Source organism: Seriola lalandi, unplaced genomic scaffold (assembly GCF_002814215.2).
Source record: "Seriola lalandi dorsalis isolate HSWRI2012SDOR001 ecotype SW California unplaced genomic scaffold, Sedor1 jcf7180002054642, whole genome shotgun sequence".
NCBI lineage: Eukaryota > Metazoa > Chordata > Actinopteri > Carangiformes > Carangidae > Seriola > Seriola lalandi.
This window is the reverse complement of record NW_019525195.1, coordinates 347,473-364,862: the sequence shown is the minus strand read 5'-3', so window position 1 is coordinate 364,862 and position 17,390 is coordinate 347,473. Positions and strand designations below refer to the sequence as shown.

At 39.7% G+C, this 17,390-nt stretch overlaps 1 protein-coding gene across 3 annotated transcripts; it reads left to right on the top strand.

Moving 5' to 3' along the window:
* Positions 1-4,301: 4,301 nt before the first annotated feature.
* tsku (tsukushi small leucine rich proteoglycan homolog (Xenopus laevis)) lies at positions 4,302-13,815 on the top strand. Of its 3 annotated transcripts, none has more exons than XM_023420462.2 (3): positions 4,302-4,538; positions 10,065-10,375; positions 11,291-13,815. In XM_023420462.2, exons 2-3 carry the CDS (start codon positions 10,070-10,072, stop codon positions 12,029-12,031), a joined length of 1,047 nt encoding a protein of 348 aa, XP_023276230.1. In that variant the 5' UTR covers positions 4,302-4,538; positions 10,065-10,069; the 3' UTR covers positions 12,032-13,815. The 3 variants fall into 3 exon arrangements, with proteins under 3 accessions (XP_023276230.1, XP_087033875.1, XP_023276231.1); XM_087177749.1 differs by lacking the exon at positions 4,302-4,538 and adding an exon at positions 5,100-5,246; XM_023420463.2 differs by lacking the exon at positions 4,302-4,538 and adding an exon at positions 8,257-8,393.
* The last annotated feature ends 3,575 nt before the right edge of the window (positions 13,816-17,390 follow it).

Below are 17,390 nucleotides of genomic sequence, written 5' to 3'. Positions count from 1 at the left end.
CATAAACCCTCACCTAACCATCCCAAAAAACCTTACCTATTCACCCCGAGGATTCACGGCGTCGCTCATGCGAAGACACAGCAAAGTCATTGTGTTTGGATTACGGGGCTGAGAGTGACAGGCAGGGCTCGCGTCTGTCGCGTTTGGAGACAACTTCAGCACCCTGGAGAGCTACTTACGCCCCGCAGTCAGAGCCTCTGAAGGCTCCTGTGCGTTTCCACAAACACCTCTGTTCACAGGAAGCATATCTGAAGGAGGGAAAAAACACCCCCGGCCCTCAGGTTTTCTGTCTGTCATATGTATTTAAAAAAAAAAAAAAAATCCAAATCTAGGTGGCAAAAAAACTCGGTCGAAAAATGAGCCGTCCTCCCTCAAAATATGTTTCTGATCAATAAAAATGGGAAAGTATATGATGTATTATAAATATAGGAGGCCAGTGTCAGCTACAGGCCCATTCAATCAAGTCCCTCCAAAGTGACCTGGGGCAAAACGTAGGTGTTACTCTCTAATCCATTTCCAGTGAGGTACAATATAAGAGGATTGACAACAGGCCTTAGTCTGTTCTAAAAGCCTTGTTATCATTCATGCTGGAGAAGCAATAAGGCATTTCCCAATCAATTAACTTACTTCTCTAAAAATTACAACATTATAGACTAGACCTCTATATCACTAGAGATAAATATTTTGTATGCACATGTTTTTCTAGCCATGGAGACACCTCAGCCATATCGCACACAGACACCTGAACCGTGCTGTAATTGGTCTAATACGCCTGCAGCACACCAGGTCCCACAGATCAAATGAATTTGAACCCTAGTGGAGTGGCAGTCATTAAAGATAACGAAGGGCTCTCCCTGTGGGTCCCCTGAGTTCTGCTGCGTTTCACCTGCGTCAGTCTTTTCAGCTCTTTCTCAGAAGACTCCACTGGTGAAACAGCCTGGCTGGCAAATGACTCCAAGAACAGCTGGTTGCCACAACATCAAGCCCTTGGATGACAGTGTGGAAGACAAAATATGGACAGGATGGATGACTTGAAAAAAACCATGTGAGACCATGCAGTGGAAGGTTAGAATAAAAAGAAGGCGATTGTTAGCCACACAAACTTGTTTTAATTTAGTTAATGGAGACTCTCGTATAATCTTGCAGATCATCAAAGGATCATAACTTCTCATAAATTGTAATGGCCACATAAGGGTGAGCTGTGAGCTTATGCTCAAGAGTTGATCTGTTCAGAAGCTATGGAGTGACTAGTTCAACCAACATCAGGCTGCAGCTGTGTGTGTGTGTGTGTGTGCGTGTGTGTGTGTGTGCATGTGTGCGTGCGTCTGTGTGTTTGGAGGATATTAAATATCATGCCAAAAACCTTTTTCCTCCAAACTCAATCCAGACCACTGACTACTAAAGACAATGAGGCAGTAAAGGAACATTATACAAACTTTACACAATACAATAGAATCCATAGTTACAGGAATATTACATTGCATTAAATGCACAAGGAGTTGGAAAGTGATTCCACCTTTGTTGACCCATATCCCACATAAGCTGATGAGCCTCTTAAACGTAACACCTTGACACCTGCATCCAGGAATAGAGGACAGAAATGGCGACTCAGCGTAATGTCCACCCAGTGAGTAGTGAACACAACACATTGGATGCAGCTCCTGAGACGAGCTCTGCACTCTGTATGGGATACTGTTGAAGGAAACATAGATAATCTTTACAAGCCAAAAAAAAGAGAGAAAAAGAAAGATATAAAAATACTTCAAAGACACATCTCTCACATTATACTGTATAGGAGCTAGGAGGTAAATTAGAAATTATGTATCGGCAGAAAAGGAGATAAATGATTAAATATGTCTTTGGGCAGATAAAATAGGATCAGTGAGGAGATGAATGGAAAAAAAATGCACCAGTGAAAGGTAAATGGAGTCACCAAGCACAGAATATTTTCCTTAAGTAAGTTAAAGAAGTTAAGGATTAGGTTCCTTTCAATTTTTATACTGATGTTATGGTGAAGTGTGCATTGAGAAAGTCCGCTTAATAGCACAAAGCAAGGCCCAAATGTTGTTGATGCTAAAATAATGACTGAAGTGGTTTAACCTTATGAAGTATGTATCTCAAAAACTTAGAAAAATAAGATACAATTGACTATATTCAATTAGGGGTATTGTTTTTAATAAGTGAGAGTAGACCTAGCCTATATCACATATCATGAGCAAGAGTGTAAGTTAAAATACTTATGGCTCAGATCGTATGGCCTCTCACTGTCACTTTTGGACTACATACAGTACATACTCAACAAGATTTGTGCAGGATCAATACAAATCTCAGGCCTCGTGGTCAAAACTAAGCCAGACTGTGCTGGTTCCACTGTAATATAGCAGCCACACTGTCCACTTGTGTCTTCCAACATTTTTTCTTTTATTTTCCTCTACTTTCAGTGGAAGCTGTCATGTCAAGTGAGCTGGTTTATTTGAGTTGCTTCATGATCCTTCACAATGCAGCGGCACACAGTAAACTTATTAGAGAATGGCTTTAGTTCTGGTGCCATCTAGTGGACACAGAGTGTGCAGTGATGCTTAGCCTTCTCTATTTTGCACCTTGATAAAGAGAGTAGACTTGATTTGTCATGGACTCATTATCTTTTTGGATGATAAAAAGTTGCATAAGTCTACTTTCAACCTAGATTGAATAGGGATATTTTTGTAACATTCTCCCTTGTCCCTTAACAAGGAAGAATGTTATAACAGGAATTGAATGTAATTGATGTGTAGATAGTTAAAGTACCACCTTGGTTGTGTTTGCTTTAGTTAAGATATTTTCATTTACATATGTTGGGTTTTCATTCACAGTTTTTTTGTTGTTGTTCCTTTTACATACCGATATTATACTCTGCATTCTGCCTGTCTGAGCCCATATCTTATCTTTACAGCCTTGAAGATTCCCAGACACTGCAACATGCAAGTGGGTTGTGTGTATGTGTGTGTGTCTGACTGTGTGTAGCCTACAAGTAGCTACATGAACACAATAATCTTTGCTCTTTTTAAAAACAAAACAAAACTGTGGCCTTAATTTGTGTGGACTCTTGAGAGTGCATATGTGTGTTGTACTGTATGGGTGTGCGCTGTGATGCTGTCATGCTCTCATGAGGAAAACAATGGCCAAGGTCGCAGATGAAGAGTGGAGGCCCCTCAGCATTGTGTGAGCAGCAACAGATGTTCACCATAATTCATCACGTGTGTGTCTGACCCTCCTTTTTGAGAAATTGTTACAATGTCTGATCTAACATTATGCAACCTAATGTCTACACAAATCTACTTTGGTCTGCTGTGCAGCAGTATGTGCAGGAGTTATCCTGTTAAAGTTGTTGTCAGGGTCTCTTGTCTAGATTAGTGTAAGGAAACGATTTTCAAACTAATATTTCCTGCATACACACTGTAATGGCATATTACTAAGTAAAATATTTTTAAATTACTTCATATAAACCTATACAGGCTCTGTCTGCAAGACTTTAAAGATCTGCTGAGTAGGCAGTAACAGGAAACGTCTGTTTCCGTTCACATAATTTATTTTATCAGTTACATCAAAATACAAACTTCTGGCCAAATGAAACAAACCGACGCCTTGTTGCGCAACACTGTGTCTCAGCTTTTGTTTTCGAGTGGGTTTGAGTTTGCTGCGACTTCACTGCGCGCCGATGAGTAGAGTCAAAGCCACCTGAGAGAGCAGACAGAGCCCGGAAGTCACACGTGTGAGCCTTTAAAAATAAAAGTACAATGTTGGTCAAGGAAGAAAGTTGAGATTCTCTAGTTAGAAAAATATTGCTTATCAGAAGGTGACAGTTTAAGTGCTATTCTTTTCAATTATGTGTGTGCCATAAAGTCTATGATGTGTGTGTTAAATGTAAAATTACACAAACAAACTAAACAAAAAAAGAATGAGTAAAGAAAGAATGAAAGAAAAAAACGGGGATTTTTTAAAATTTTTTATAAACTTTTAACTCATTGTTGTGGTTTAGCTAGGTCAATAGGCTCAAGTGATTCATTTCACCCTGTCCTGTATGACATTAAAAAACCATGGCTACACAACAGTAGCCTAGGCAACACAATGAAAAAAACTGGTAACATGAACAGAACTACAAAATATATAACAACGGGATATATTTAGCGCAAATATCTGCTTAGACTTAAAGTGAAACCCGTAACAGACCCTGACGTCGCATTTGAAGCGTTTTGTTTTGGAAATCATTGACGGGAAGTTCTCTCATTTTGTACACCGGCGAGTTTGACAGTGGTAAAACGAGCCGAGTCTCCCAGGCAGGGCTTTATAGGATGGGAACAGACGAGTATGCCCTAGTGTTTCCAGCTCCTGGCAGTTTATTGCGTCGGAACAGACACACAGAGGGATCTGCGGAGCTCATGTAGACCAGCCGGCAGGATAACCACCGGGACACAGTGGCGCTGCGGGGGTCTGGAAAAATGGGAGCGGTGAAGTGAAAAACGTCCGAAAAGCGCAGAGTCTGGATGAAAGGCACCAAAGTAAGTTACTCGGAACCCTGGCTAACGAGAAAGTCATCAAAGTAGGAGAGTTTTTATTCTTTTATTTCTCATTTCTGTCTGTCAGAAGCTGTCTGTGAAAACCTCGTCTGTCAGCGGTGTAGTTTCGGACAGAGGAACTCTGTGGTCAGATCAGATTTCACGTTTGCCTCTGTGTTTAAGAAACCGCCCCTGGTGTCCCGACTGAACTGACCGGGCTCTTTTGTGTCGTTACCGCAAATTATTCAGACACAGAGAAAAAAACTGCGAGAAAACTTCTGTGAATGATGCGCGCAGAGGTGACATGTGGAGCAATGATTGACAGCTGAAAGGGGCGGGGTTGAAATTGATGGTGTTATTAACGGTACTTTGACTTACACGTGTGATAACCGTTTTGAGTATTTTATCCGAAAAGGCCACACTGGAGGTCTCTGCTCTCAGTGGTTTGCCACGTACGGCTGCAGGAAATTTGATCTGCAGAGGTGCCCATGCGGAGTCTGTACACCCGCCCCTTATGTTTACTTCCCAGGGCATGGCATGGTTGTTCACTCTGTTGTAATGCAGAGGGGGCAGCGACAAATTTGTCACAGTTTTCAGTCATTTTTTATGACACAGAGGGGAAAAGAGGCCGGGAACTTGACATTTACAGCCAGAAAGAAGAGCTTTGGTTGGGATATCCGCTGGAAGAAGTTTTTTTCTTCAGGATAACTGGTAATGCACCAATGTAAAACTAATGTTACAAGTAAAAGTCCTGCGCTCAAAATATTATTTAAGTAGTACAGAGGTATTGTCAGCTATAGATAGCCTACTTAAATTTTCAATGGTAAAAGTATGTGCAGCAGAATAACCCTTTTTTGTGTTATATAATTATATTTTATATTATTTGAGTATTGTTACGGGTAGATTACTGTGTGAGCAGCATTTTCATGTTGTAGCATGTTGAAGGTAAAGCTACTGATAAGTATACTGGTTTCATCTATAACAATGCATCATACTTTAGAAACTGATCCTAGATGTTTTAAAAGTAAAATGTTAACTAAAGCTGTCACATACATGTTGTGGAGTAAAAAGTATAATTCCCTCTCAAATGTAGTGGAGTAGTACTAGAGTAAATGTACTTAGTTCATCATCACTGGTTTTCAATACAAACATATGTATCACCTCTGGTAAATTATACTAATTTTAATATCAGCTTCATTATTTTTCTGTCAAATAAACAACATATTCACCAGTATATTGACATTATTTGATATTATCCCTACAGCCTACAGTGAAGTTAACCTATTACACTAGACTTTCACATAATTATATTCAAGCCATACTGTGTGGCTTCACCTCTTATAAATCTTTCATCACTTCTTTCTGAAACACTCTCTTCCAGCCTTGCTAAAATATGCTTTGATGGATTTGATCAATCTCTGTTCTTGTGAATGTTTTTATTCACCATAACTGTAGGCGTCCCATTGCTGCCTAATTGTTTTAAAACACTTAAGTACCATCTATTTAATATAAACTCACTGCCTCCTCCTCAGTGTCATGCATTAATTTAGCTTAAAAGGATTAGCGTGGCATCCATCTTCTAATTACACAGTTTTCAGCCTTCAACTTGAAGATTAAATTGGGAAAGAGCGGCCTCAATGACATTAGGAACACATCAGTGCGCTGGAGGATACTAAACGAATTGAGGGCTAGATGGGATTGTAGATACATATAGATGTGTTAAATGGGAGAGCTAAGAGGATATTATGTTAGGGATATTCACTTTTGTCTTTTGCTTTATGTGTTTCTTACTTTTCACTGTCAACAAATCCAGCTCGACAAAATCTCTTGAGATAAGTGTATTGCTTGTAGGCAATAAAAGTGGTGCTTTTATATTGGGTTTTGACATGCTAAGTGATTGTGTTTACACTGATAACACTCTATGGTAATTGGATTATCACATTGTTTAAGTTTTGCAAAAGTCTGAATGTAGTTCAGAGGTGATAAGTCATAATTTTGTGAAAATCGTGCCATAAAAATAATCACTGCTGTATACCTTAGGTGTAGGTTGGTAAATAAATACATAAATAAATAAACAACTAATGACTGATGATCCTCAGAGGACAGTGGAGGTTGTTGTTCTGCTCTCCCAGGATAAATAGGTGTGAAAAGACCTCAGAAAGTGAGAAGGTGTTGGGGTGTGATTTCACAGGCTTTTGCCAATTGTCCACTCTGGGGGGTTCACAGCTCTTAACTGCCGTTGCCATTGGATAATTGCAGTAGTTAGAATGTGGCTGATTTGAAGGCAGCAGCAGCAGCAGTTTGCCGTTAGCTGAGATTTATTGGCGAGAGGTTCAGAGGAACACCTGGTGCAGAAAGTTCACAGTCCTCGCTGAAGCAACAGATGGAGCCAAGGATGCAGGAGGGGAAGGAGGGACAGATGAACGTGGCTGCAAAACCACACAGAGGTGACGAGCTGCTGAAGACCACGTAGTTTGTAGGAGGCAGTTTTCATGAGGTGTAAACACAACTTGCAATTGCAGAGAGGGCTTACTATCATTTTTTGTGACAGCCAATGATGTAATATATATACACAATATAAGAGTTTAGCGGTTGCTTTAAAACCTGAAGGTGCTGAGTTAATCCACACAACACTATGCATGACACCAGTTCATTCATCAAGTTTCCCCTCTGCCCTTTATGTTGCTCATTCCATGGGTGGACTATTGAGCTTTTGAAGAGCTCAACCAGAAAAAATCTTGTTAAATTTTGTTCAGTGAGTGAAAGATTTGTGAACTCAGCTTAATTTGACGCTCATAAAACTCACCCATTCCTGTTTGGTCAAAACCTGCAGCTGGAGGGATTCTGGCCTTCATGAAAACACTGGTGTAAAATACTAACTCATCTTTTGCTTGTTTTGTTTATGTAAAGTGGCCTAGGGTTTAGTTTAAAAAAATTTAGCACTATTTTTTAATATTAAAGTCATACCCTTTATATAGCAGAACAAAACAATAATGGACACAGGACACCGGAAACCTTGATTACACTAATTCACTAGACAGGGTGAGTGAAACACAACTGAAATCATTCAGTTGATTACATTTACTCCACACCATCAGTATTACAGTAAGAAGTTCAAGGGTTAAAACTAAAGAAACACTGCACAGAGGTGAGCAGCTCTGTCTAAGTAGACTTTGAACCATGGTAATCAGCCTGCATATGTTGATCCAAAAGTATTATGCAGCTATGCAACCTCATCATCTTACATAAGCTAGGATAAACAACCTTAACCCATGTTAGATATACCTGTTAACAGCCTTAACCTGAATCACTGTGTGTGACTTAACTGCAGACCATAAAAGACAGTCAGAATTTAACACCAATCAAAAGATCAGAGAGCATTGTTATCGTACTGCTTTTTGCAAGAATGAACTAATATGCATATAGGAAAAGCTGAACTTGCTCATGAAAAATACTTGTTTTTTTGATTGAGCATTTTCTATAAATTCAGGACAAAGGTGGCCTCAGTAGTAGGTAGGTCACAGTTATTTTTACTTAGTTTGATAGATTAGACACTGATGTAAACTTTAAATGAATTGTGAGGTTGTAATTTAATTTTTCATGCAGCTGTAATACTGTGAAAGATTTTATCTTGATTGCGGGCTTTTCTGTATCATGACAGGGTGACTTTACCATGACTGTTAATTATGTACCTATTGCATAACTCTTAACCTCTGGCCAGTATTCATACTTATTTGAGTGTTTGTGTGTGTGTACACATTGCTGAAGTTGAACAGTGTTGAACAGGGTGAGCTCTATTCAGCTTTCATTTACACATGACAGAGACACAGAGAGGGACCTAACAACAGTTGAAAAAAGGTATGAGGTTCTTCTCCGGTTTTAGATAAAGAATTTATTTTTATTCACTTAAAAATTAAACATGAATGTGTATGTATTTTATTAAATCGTTCATAATTTTTTTGAATATGCAGACTGTACTTATGTCGCATTTATATTGTTTCATTTTGGAGCTTTAATTTCTACCGCCATTTCAGATGCAGTGGTATCATAGTATCAGACCATGTGGAAGTATAATTTTCAGAATGAGAAGTTATTTCTGAGGCTCACAGGAGATGCTCAGAGAGTGGACACGTTTCATTTTTCCTTTTTTTAAAGTAGAGATATTTTAAGGGCCTTGATTTTCATTTTTACATCAATGCATAGTCACTGTAGTGAGTAAACTAAGAAATTGCAAATGAACTCTTTCATCAAAGAAATCGGGTCAAACCCACTGGGAAACCGAGAAAGAAGGAATTTGAGGCTACTCCAGTTGCATGAAAAGTCTTTAAAGTCTTTTCCAGAAGATTAACAAATACCTTGAATACAACATTTGAACAATGACCTCTCTGCTCCTCGCTTCTCTAACTTCTAAAATCACAAACAAGGTGTTCTGATGTTGTCTGGGGCCAGTTTCACAATGATATTTCAGACTGGTCTGTAGTCTTAGACCAGTCTTAATTTGGCTCATAGATCAGTCTAATGCAAGTAAGAGTAAAAATGAAGACTGACTAATTTTAAGCCAAAAAAATTAGACACTTTACCCCCAGGCAAATTCAGGTCCAAGAGTAATGTTACCATGCTACCAATCAGTGACACCTGTTCTGGCCAGTAGCACTCTGATGGCCAAATTGTAGCGTTTGTTGACATGTAATTTGCCGGTAGCTTGCATATATATCGTTACATCGTTAGCAGCTAGCTACCGGCTCTACCGGCTAGCATACCAAAACAACCGTCACAAAGTAAAACCTTTTTATTTTGGCTGCTGTCATTAAAACAATCACTAGAGACATTGTTGGACTAATATTACCTGTGTTCTCTTGGCTGTCATTGGCCTCTGTCTGTTCCTCTCGGGAGGCTGCTGTCAGCGCCAACGCTGGCCGGTGTGGGAGCCCCAGTCGCCCCGCTGTTGACTCCACATACTCCCCTCTCTCGTCCGCCATTTATCCCCCCCAAACAGAAACAACTGGCCACCGTATATCTTCACAATGTTCATTGTCGCTGCAATTTTTTTTCCAAATCACATTTTCTCCTATTGTTACACTGTAAGCTGAATTTCCCAAGTCCTTTTAACTGTTGAATTCTTCCAGTAGACAAACATTTTCTGCTGGGGTAAACGGAGGGCAGCAGTTGAATGCGGTGATTTGGTCGGCCATTTTTTTTTATTTAGCAACAAATCGGAATTTATCCAGAATTAATTTAGCACAGTCGGATTTACTATAGTCAAGAATTAAAGTGCTTTGCGCAACGGAAGACTTTAGATGTCTATCTGAAGTCTGACTATCTGATATATTTAAGCCATAGTCGAAGTGTATCTTTGTGAAACCAACCCTAGGGCCTGATGATTGAGGCTGTTTCTTTGATGTTGATTTTTTACTGAAAGCTGATTAGAACATGATATTGGATTCCATTAGAGAAAACTATCCAAACGTCAACGGGTGTGGCGTGGTTAAAAAGGTTTCAATGCTAATAAAACATTTGTTCTCTCCCCAGGCATAATGTTACTCCTCCTGTGTTTTGGCCTGTTGCTGCTGGCGGGTGTCCAGGCCAGCACTGTTAAGAACTGCCACCCTGGTTGCCGCTGTGAGGTGGAAAGCTTTGGCCTATTTGACAGCTTTAGCCTGACCAGGGTGGACTGTCGCGGGTTGGGACCCAGCACCAACATGCCCATTCCCATCCCACTGGACACTGCCCACCTGGACTTGTCCTCCATTGCCATGGGACCGCTCAGTGACACCATGTTAGCTGGTCCAGGCTATACAACCCTCGTTAGCTTGGACCTCAGCAGCAACCATATTACGAAGGTCGGTTGTTCATGGAAGTCATGTATAGACCTTAAAACGAAGTAATACAACTAATAGAATATTCTGTCTCATGCAAATTAAAAATTGAGTATATAATGAAAATAAAGCACCCACTCTCAATTTAATAAACTTAGGGGTGTTGCTGCTTCATTGTTACATGTTTGGTCACAATTTGTGGCTAATGTTAGCGAATGTTAACTAACTTTTTAAGTTATGATATTGTGTAAAATAATGTTAATAAGTGTTACTGACAGTTGAGTGTTTTGGTTTACTCTCAAACTCAACTCTGAGCACCAAATGGCATACAGACAAAACTAGCAGCTAGCCAGTGCAGCATTTAGCAGCTAAACAAGTTAAATAGCCAGATATTTACCTCAGCAGGTGGTGGAGACAAGGACAGGGTTAAAATGAGAGTTAATATTGGACTTACATTTATCAACTAGACACAAACATGGCTACAAAATAAGAGCTAATGTTTCTCTGTATATGCTGGATACGCGAATAGGAGGCTAACGAGTTGATAATGTGCCAGTTTTGTGTTCTTAGCTTCTTTTTGATCAATCAGTTATTGCAAGTTGTGTTGTTAGATTTAGTATTTTACAGAGAAACATTTCAGTGGTTTTATCATGACAAAATAATACATTAGCACGCTCAAACCTCAGGCCTATGATATTATTATGCTAGCTACTGCACACTAATGGCCAAGTGTGTTTTTTTAATGATATGAAGGGTTAGCTGGTCACTCCAAATCATGTTTGATGGATAAATTTGTGTGAACACCTCAGAGGGCAGGGTGAGTCATTAAAATATTTTGAAGTTTTACAAGAACAGAAAAGTGAGAATTTCTTTCAACTGCATTAAGTGTTTTCTTTATTTTTCTGTTTGTCAATCACTTCCCTGCCTCCTCATTTTCAGATAAGCTCTAATGCTTTGTCCAAGCTGCGTTACCTGGAGACACTGGATCTGAGCCACAACAACCTGGTGAGCCTCTCCCCGACCTGTTTCTCTGGCCTCCCTTTGGCTGAAGTTGACCTCAGCCACAACAGCTTCCAGGAGTTTGACATGGATGTGTTCACTACTAAAGTCAACGGTGGACCTGTCAGCGTGGATCTGTCTCATAACAAGCTCATGTCAGTTTCCACGACTTTGCATGGAAGAGCATTACACATTCAAAGCTTAAATCTGTCAGCAAACCGCCTGTTGAGTGTACCCGGGTTGGCAGGACTTCCGCTGAGGTACCTCAATCTGGATGGTAACCCCATCACGCAGATCAAGGTGGGAGCCTTTGCTCAGCTGAAAGATCTGGTTCATTTATCCATCAGCAGTCTCCATGAGCTTCAGGACATCGAGCCTTACAGCTTCAAGGGCCTCCAGAGCCTCCAGGTTCTGGATCTCTCCAACAACCAAAAGCTGAAGACTCTGAGCCCTGCTGTTTTTAGTGGACTAGACTCCCTGCAAGAGCTGAATTTGTCAGGCTCAGGTGTGGCATCCTTGCCAAATAACATACTGACCCACCTGCCCAGTATTAAGAGTATTACACTGGGACGAAGCATCCACTGCTGGAGGACCCAGAAACAGGGACAGTTCCACCGGCAGCTGGGTCATGTCCAACACAACGAGGTTCTGAACTGTAACATGGAGGGCATCGCATTGTGAGACTGTGCCTGTGGACATGGACCACTCCTTACAATCCAGATGCCAGAAGTGTGCCTTATCTGCTTTGATATGCAAAACACTTTTTTGTGTAACTCTCACTCAGTTACCTCTGTTTCTAGGTGAAACATTGGAATATGTCTTAAAGGTTTAACGCAGCCTTCATGAACTTTTGACACAAATATCACAAATGCTGTACTGTTTAGAGACTCAATGGCAAAATGTACGGCATTTAACATAGCACAGAACAATTACTTTTACATGCTAACATACAGTATAGTCTAATCTGGTAGAGAGTCTTTCATAAATTCAAAACTTAGTAAAAAAAGTAATGTTTGTACTTAGTGTACATCATTTAAAGTGGGACCATATTAACAGTTATTTGCACTAATTCCAGTTGCATTTTTTTTTTTTTAAATAATGCACTTACATGTGGCCAAATGTCATCCACTGTAGTACAAAACCTTCTGCTGACCACTAAGAATTTTCATTTGACTTTGAATGTGATGCTTTATGGAAATGATTAAAAGAATAGTTTTCCAGTTTGGGAAATGCACATATTCGCTTTCTAGTTGAAAGTGAGTTGAGCAGATTGATACCACTCTTATTTCTGTTTATTCAGTGTGAAACTACAACTAGCAACTGGTTAGCTTAGCTTTGAACAAAGACTGGGGGCAGAGGGAAACACCTAGCCAGACTTTGTCTGAAGAACCTCTAAAGCTCACTAATGAACCACAACATGTTTTTATAGTTTATGTACAGAAATGTCTATTAATAAGATAGATTTGTTACCTTAAGACAGAAGTAGGCTAGCTGTTTCTCCCTTCTTCCAGTATTTATGCTAAGCTAAGCTAACTGATTGGTTATAGCTTCATATTTACCATACAGGCATGAGGATGGTATCAAACTTCTTATCTAACTCTCGGTGAAAAAGGTAATTATTTATCAAGTGTGGTCTGGAAAAAGTAAAGACTTAAACACATTGTGATAAAGCTAGTTGGGTAAATATCTTTTTGTGTAACAACCACAAAATAAACATTGTATTACTTGAATTTGCTTCTACAAATATTAGCCTGAATCTGAAAACATGTCCAATGTATTTGGACAATTTCTCTTCATTATGACACTAAGTTTGGTGTACAGCCTTTGTAAATTAGGTGCATGCGTCCTTGGATATGGTGCTCACTGTTTCAGTGGCAGCACACAACTTGATCAAACAAGCTGTTGTCCATGTTGAGTTTATTTTGACCTTCTGTCTCCACTTCCAACAAAACGGTTGGTTCAGAACAAATCTGAGACAACTTTCACATATTTAGTAATGAAGTGATGCCGCTATCTGTTGATGTTTAAACTCCCAGCTGCTCTGTGCTGTCACCTGTAACCTTACTTTAGCATTTCTGTGGTATTTCTAAGAAGACGATCAGCCTCAAGACTGCACATTAAGGTTGTGAATGTCAGCTATTTGTAAAGGCTTTGGTGTCTTAGTTTTGAGATTTGAAAAGAAATCAACCTTTTTTCAAAAGCCAGATGAGCCCAGTCTTGGTGTAGAAGTTTATATATATTAACTATATTGTATATAACTTATATAACGTGTGTGTGTGTGTATATATATATATATATATATATATATATATGAATCATATATGTAATAAACTGACTATTCTCACATGTGCTTTGAATGACTGCTGTTACTCATGTTCTGTATGATGTAAGAATGGCAACAATGGTTTGGTGTGTCAGTGAAGGAGCATAAACACACATTAAAAACAAAACCAAACACAAGGAAAGATTGTGTCAGAGTCGACACTGTGTTTAACTTTTTGCTGAAAATACTGTTTTTCAAAGCAGTCGTGATTTCTATGAACAGGACTGACTCATAGCAGGGTGTGACTCTACGGGACAAGAGGAAAGCTTCGAAGTCTGGTTTCCTCACAACAGTTTCTTTACTTTTTACAACTTCGTAACATGCTGTATATAAAGCTTTTTTTTCTTTCTTTACTTGAAAGTGCCTGGATACACAGACTCATACACACACTTGTGGTCTTGAATGGCTCTTAATAAACACTAAAGTGGGCAGACACGTCAGGGTTTGGCAGGGTACCATGCTACACTGGGTTGGTAACCTGCCAAGGAGGTGACTGGGAGTGAGACGAGAAGAGAAAGGAGAAAGAGGGGGAATGAGCTGGGTTTCAGTCACGGTAGCTTACTGATCTCCTGTGTGTGTCTGGCAATGAGCGTTTGTCCCGTGAGACAGAGAAAACATTCACATTATACCCTCCTTTCTCTTAAACTCCAAGACACCCAGAAACAGCCAAAACCAAAGAAAAGGCTGACTAAAGTGAGGGGTTTTCACAGATTGCATCAGAGTTGGACTGTACATGTCACACCCTGAAAACAGCTTGACAATATAGAGGATCTCTGGTAGTTCTTTCAACAAGATCAAATTCCCCCAGTTATCCTGTATTTGGGTCTATTTAAGCCTGTGCATGTGTGAATGTGACTCTATTCTCTTCGAGTTGGTGGGAGGCTGCTTGAGAGCCCCATTGGATTTGACCCCGTTGCAGAAAACACTTCCAGATGTTGGTGCTTTTTGGTCCATCTCCTGAAGGGTTGGCATGTCGAGACTTAAGGAACCAAACATCCATCATAAACTGTCCTGCAGTTCTCAGTAGCACTGGGATAAATGCTCACTACAACACTGTGAAATCGCAAAGACATTCAGGGAATGCAACAGCACAACAAATCAGGTTAAACATCAAAAGTGAGAGATTTTTTTTTCACTTTGGTCCCACTGTTGTAGCTCTTCATATATGAGCATAAAGTCCAGCTTGAGTTCAGATTGTTTGAAGTGAAATAAAGTGTTAATGGACATGAGATGTGACAGAAATTTCAGCGTTAATCAGAACAAGGACTTAATCAGAAAGCTACACTGAAAGAAGATCAGGTCACATGTCTATTCACATTTCAGTTTGCTCCTAACAATGTCCCTCTGTCTAGTCTGAGACGAGCACAGATGTGTTGAAAAGCAGCACAAATGTGTTGCAAAGCAATCTGTATGAAACAACAAGACTAGCTTCCTTAGAGAAATTAGGTTCTATCGACTCTAACCAGAGAAAACCCACAAGTTCAAGGCCACTTGTTTTGATTTTTAACAGCAAACGAAGGTGAAAAAGTTTCTCACAGCACTGGAAATCGATAGAGCAGTTGAAAGAAATGCTGACATCTCAGTTTGATGCAGAAAAACAAACCCTGATGAACCCACGATGCAGCACAATGACATTTAATTAGAGTATGGTTAACTTTTGACACTACAAAAAAAAAGAAAGTTAATTTCCCCTCAAAGTGAAGAAAAACCAGACAATGTAAAAGCTTGTTTTTGTGGTTTGAAGTAATGTCATCACACAAATATAGCGCCTTTAAATATCCGTCAGTCACTGGAAGCGGAGGCAGTGATCATGAGAACAAGAGACCTTTTTTCAGGTTGCTCTCTGTAGATGAAGTTGAAACTGGGTCAACAGAAACTTTGAGTGAGTGAGCCGTGTTTTCAGTCACGCTGCTGATGTCTGAAAAAAAAACAACAAAAAATCAAAAACAAATAAGTATTTGTAGGTGTGAGTTATGTGCAAATATTTGTGATGTAATTGCTACTAAACAAACAGCAGTTCACATTAATCCAAGTTTGAACAAGATTCAACAAGATTTATTACTTGACTCAGCGTTTACCGAAGAAAAACTGACTTTATCTTCCGGTTTTTCTTGTTCTTATGTTGCTTTTCAAAACAGACCAGCAGTGGAGAGATGATTTTAAACATCGCCCTTAATCTTTAGTTTTGAGAACAACTTAATTTAGGCGTGCTGTTTGCATTACGGTGGTATGGGACATGTGGGTGAAGAAATCATAAGGTAATCACTTGCTTCTCTGCAGTGGTCTGGCTCTGAGACGTAATTACTTCAAAGCAGACGGAAGCTTTGAACTGTGTATAATTAATTCAGGCAAGCAGAACCAGGGTGTCTTTATTAAGTGCTCTGTTCTTGCTTGAACAACTATCAAACTAATGTAATTTGACCTTCCCGCATAGATCCTCTGGAGGATCAGGCTATCCAAGCAGCTAATACACTTTGCTTCAACAATGAGCCCATATTGCTCCAAACACTGCAAGGTTTTACTTTTTGTCCCCGGTGAAACCCATAATTTGTGCTTTTAGAAGCAAGTTTCTGTTAATATGTTTAGAGAAAGCACAACAATGCCATAGAGTGGTACAAGCTTCAACAGATTTTTAGTGGCCCTCAGGAAAAACAAGCAAATCTTTGTGGACTGTGACAAGTTGAGCTGATCTTTTGTTTGTCTGAAAAACAAAAACCTCTGTGCTGAGCGGCAGCACGCTGACACAGTGCCTTGGTGTCTATTGTCACGGCGGCACGACAAGCCAGAGGGCATTCAGGGCATTAATACGTCAATAGCACTGTTGTCAGGTGAAAACATAATGAAAATAAATCCATATAGGGACATTATCTGTTCATTAATTTGTTCTATTCCACTTACTTTATATAACAGTTTGGGGAAAAATATAATATATATAATATAGATATAATATTTTTAAAGTATAAACAAACCATCAGGCTCTCAATGAAAGTGCCAATATTTGTTTAAAGCTTGTGCAACTGAGTCCACGAGATGAGGTGGTTTTTTTAAAGGTACATCCGCAATTCTGGGATCAAAAAGGTGAAGTTGTGACATGTCGTAAACATGATCTAATCTCAAAATGCTGCTGCAAGGTTCGCTGTCACTCCACAGAGATAAAATCAGCTACTGAGTCACTTTTATGAGTGTGCTCTGGGTCATATCTGGTCTGATTTACCTATACTTACAGGCCAACACTAAACAGATCCCGATTTTCTCCACATTCCAGCAGAGACTGTGCCTTTTCAGTGAAGCATAAACACAACACCAGTTTGTTTTTTCTATTCTGCTCTGGGAAGAGGAAGAAAGGAAGAATGGCAACTGGCAGATGAGACAAGGCAGCCAGCACACTGAAGGCATCAGTGCGATTAAGGTGGAAGATAAGCTGAACAGATACAGGAGGATGGTATTTGCCACTATCATGAGCACACAGCAAAAAGCACATTCATCAGCACCTTTAAAACTAGGTGAATAAGACTCCTATCTGACTTGCAGTCTAACACCATCCACCACTTAAATTAGCAATTTAAACTTTTCCTCAAAATAGATGAAGGAAAGAGAGCTTTCAGTTGGTGTTTCGTAAACCTTGCTGCCTGCTCACACTCAGTATAATCAGTGCAGAAACAGTGTTGCATCACCACGTCTCATATTGGTGATCTGAGGAGGGAGTTTCCCAAAGGA

Bases quoted from the DNA above. Each gene is read 5' to 3' on its own strand.
- tsku (XM_023420462.2), top strand. From the start codon at position 10,070: ATGTTACTCCTCCTGTGTTTTGGCCTGTTGCTGCTGGCGGGTGTCCAG. The intron at 10,376-11,290 runs GTCGGTTGTTCA...CCTCATTTTCAG, and splicing joins GCAGCAACCATATTACGAAG to ATAAGCTCTAATGCTTTGTC.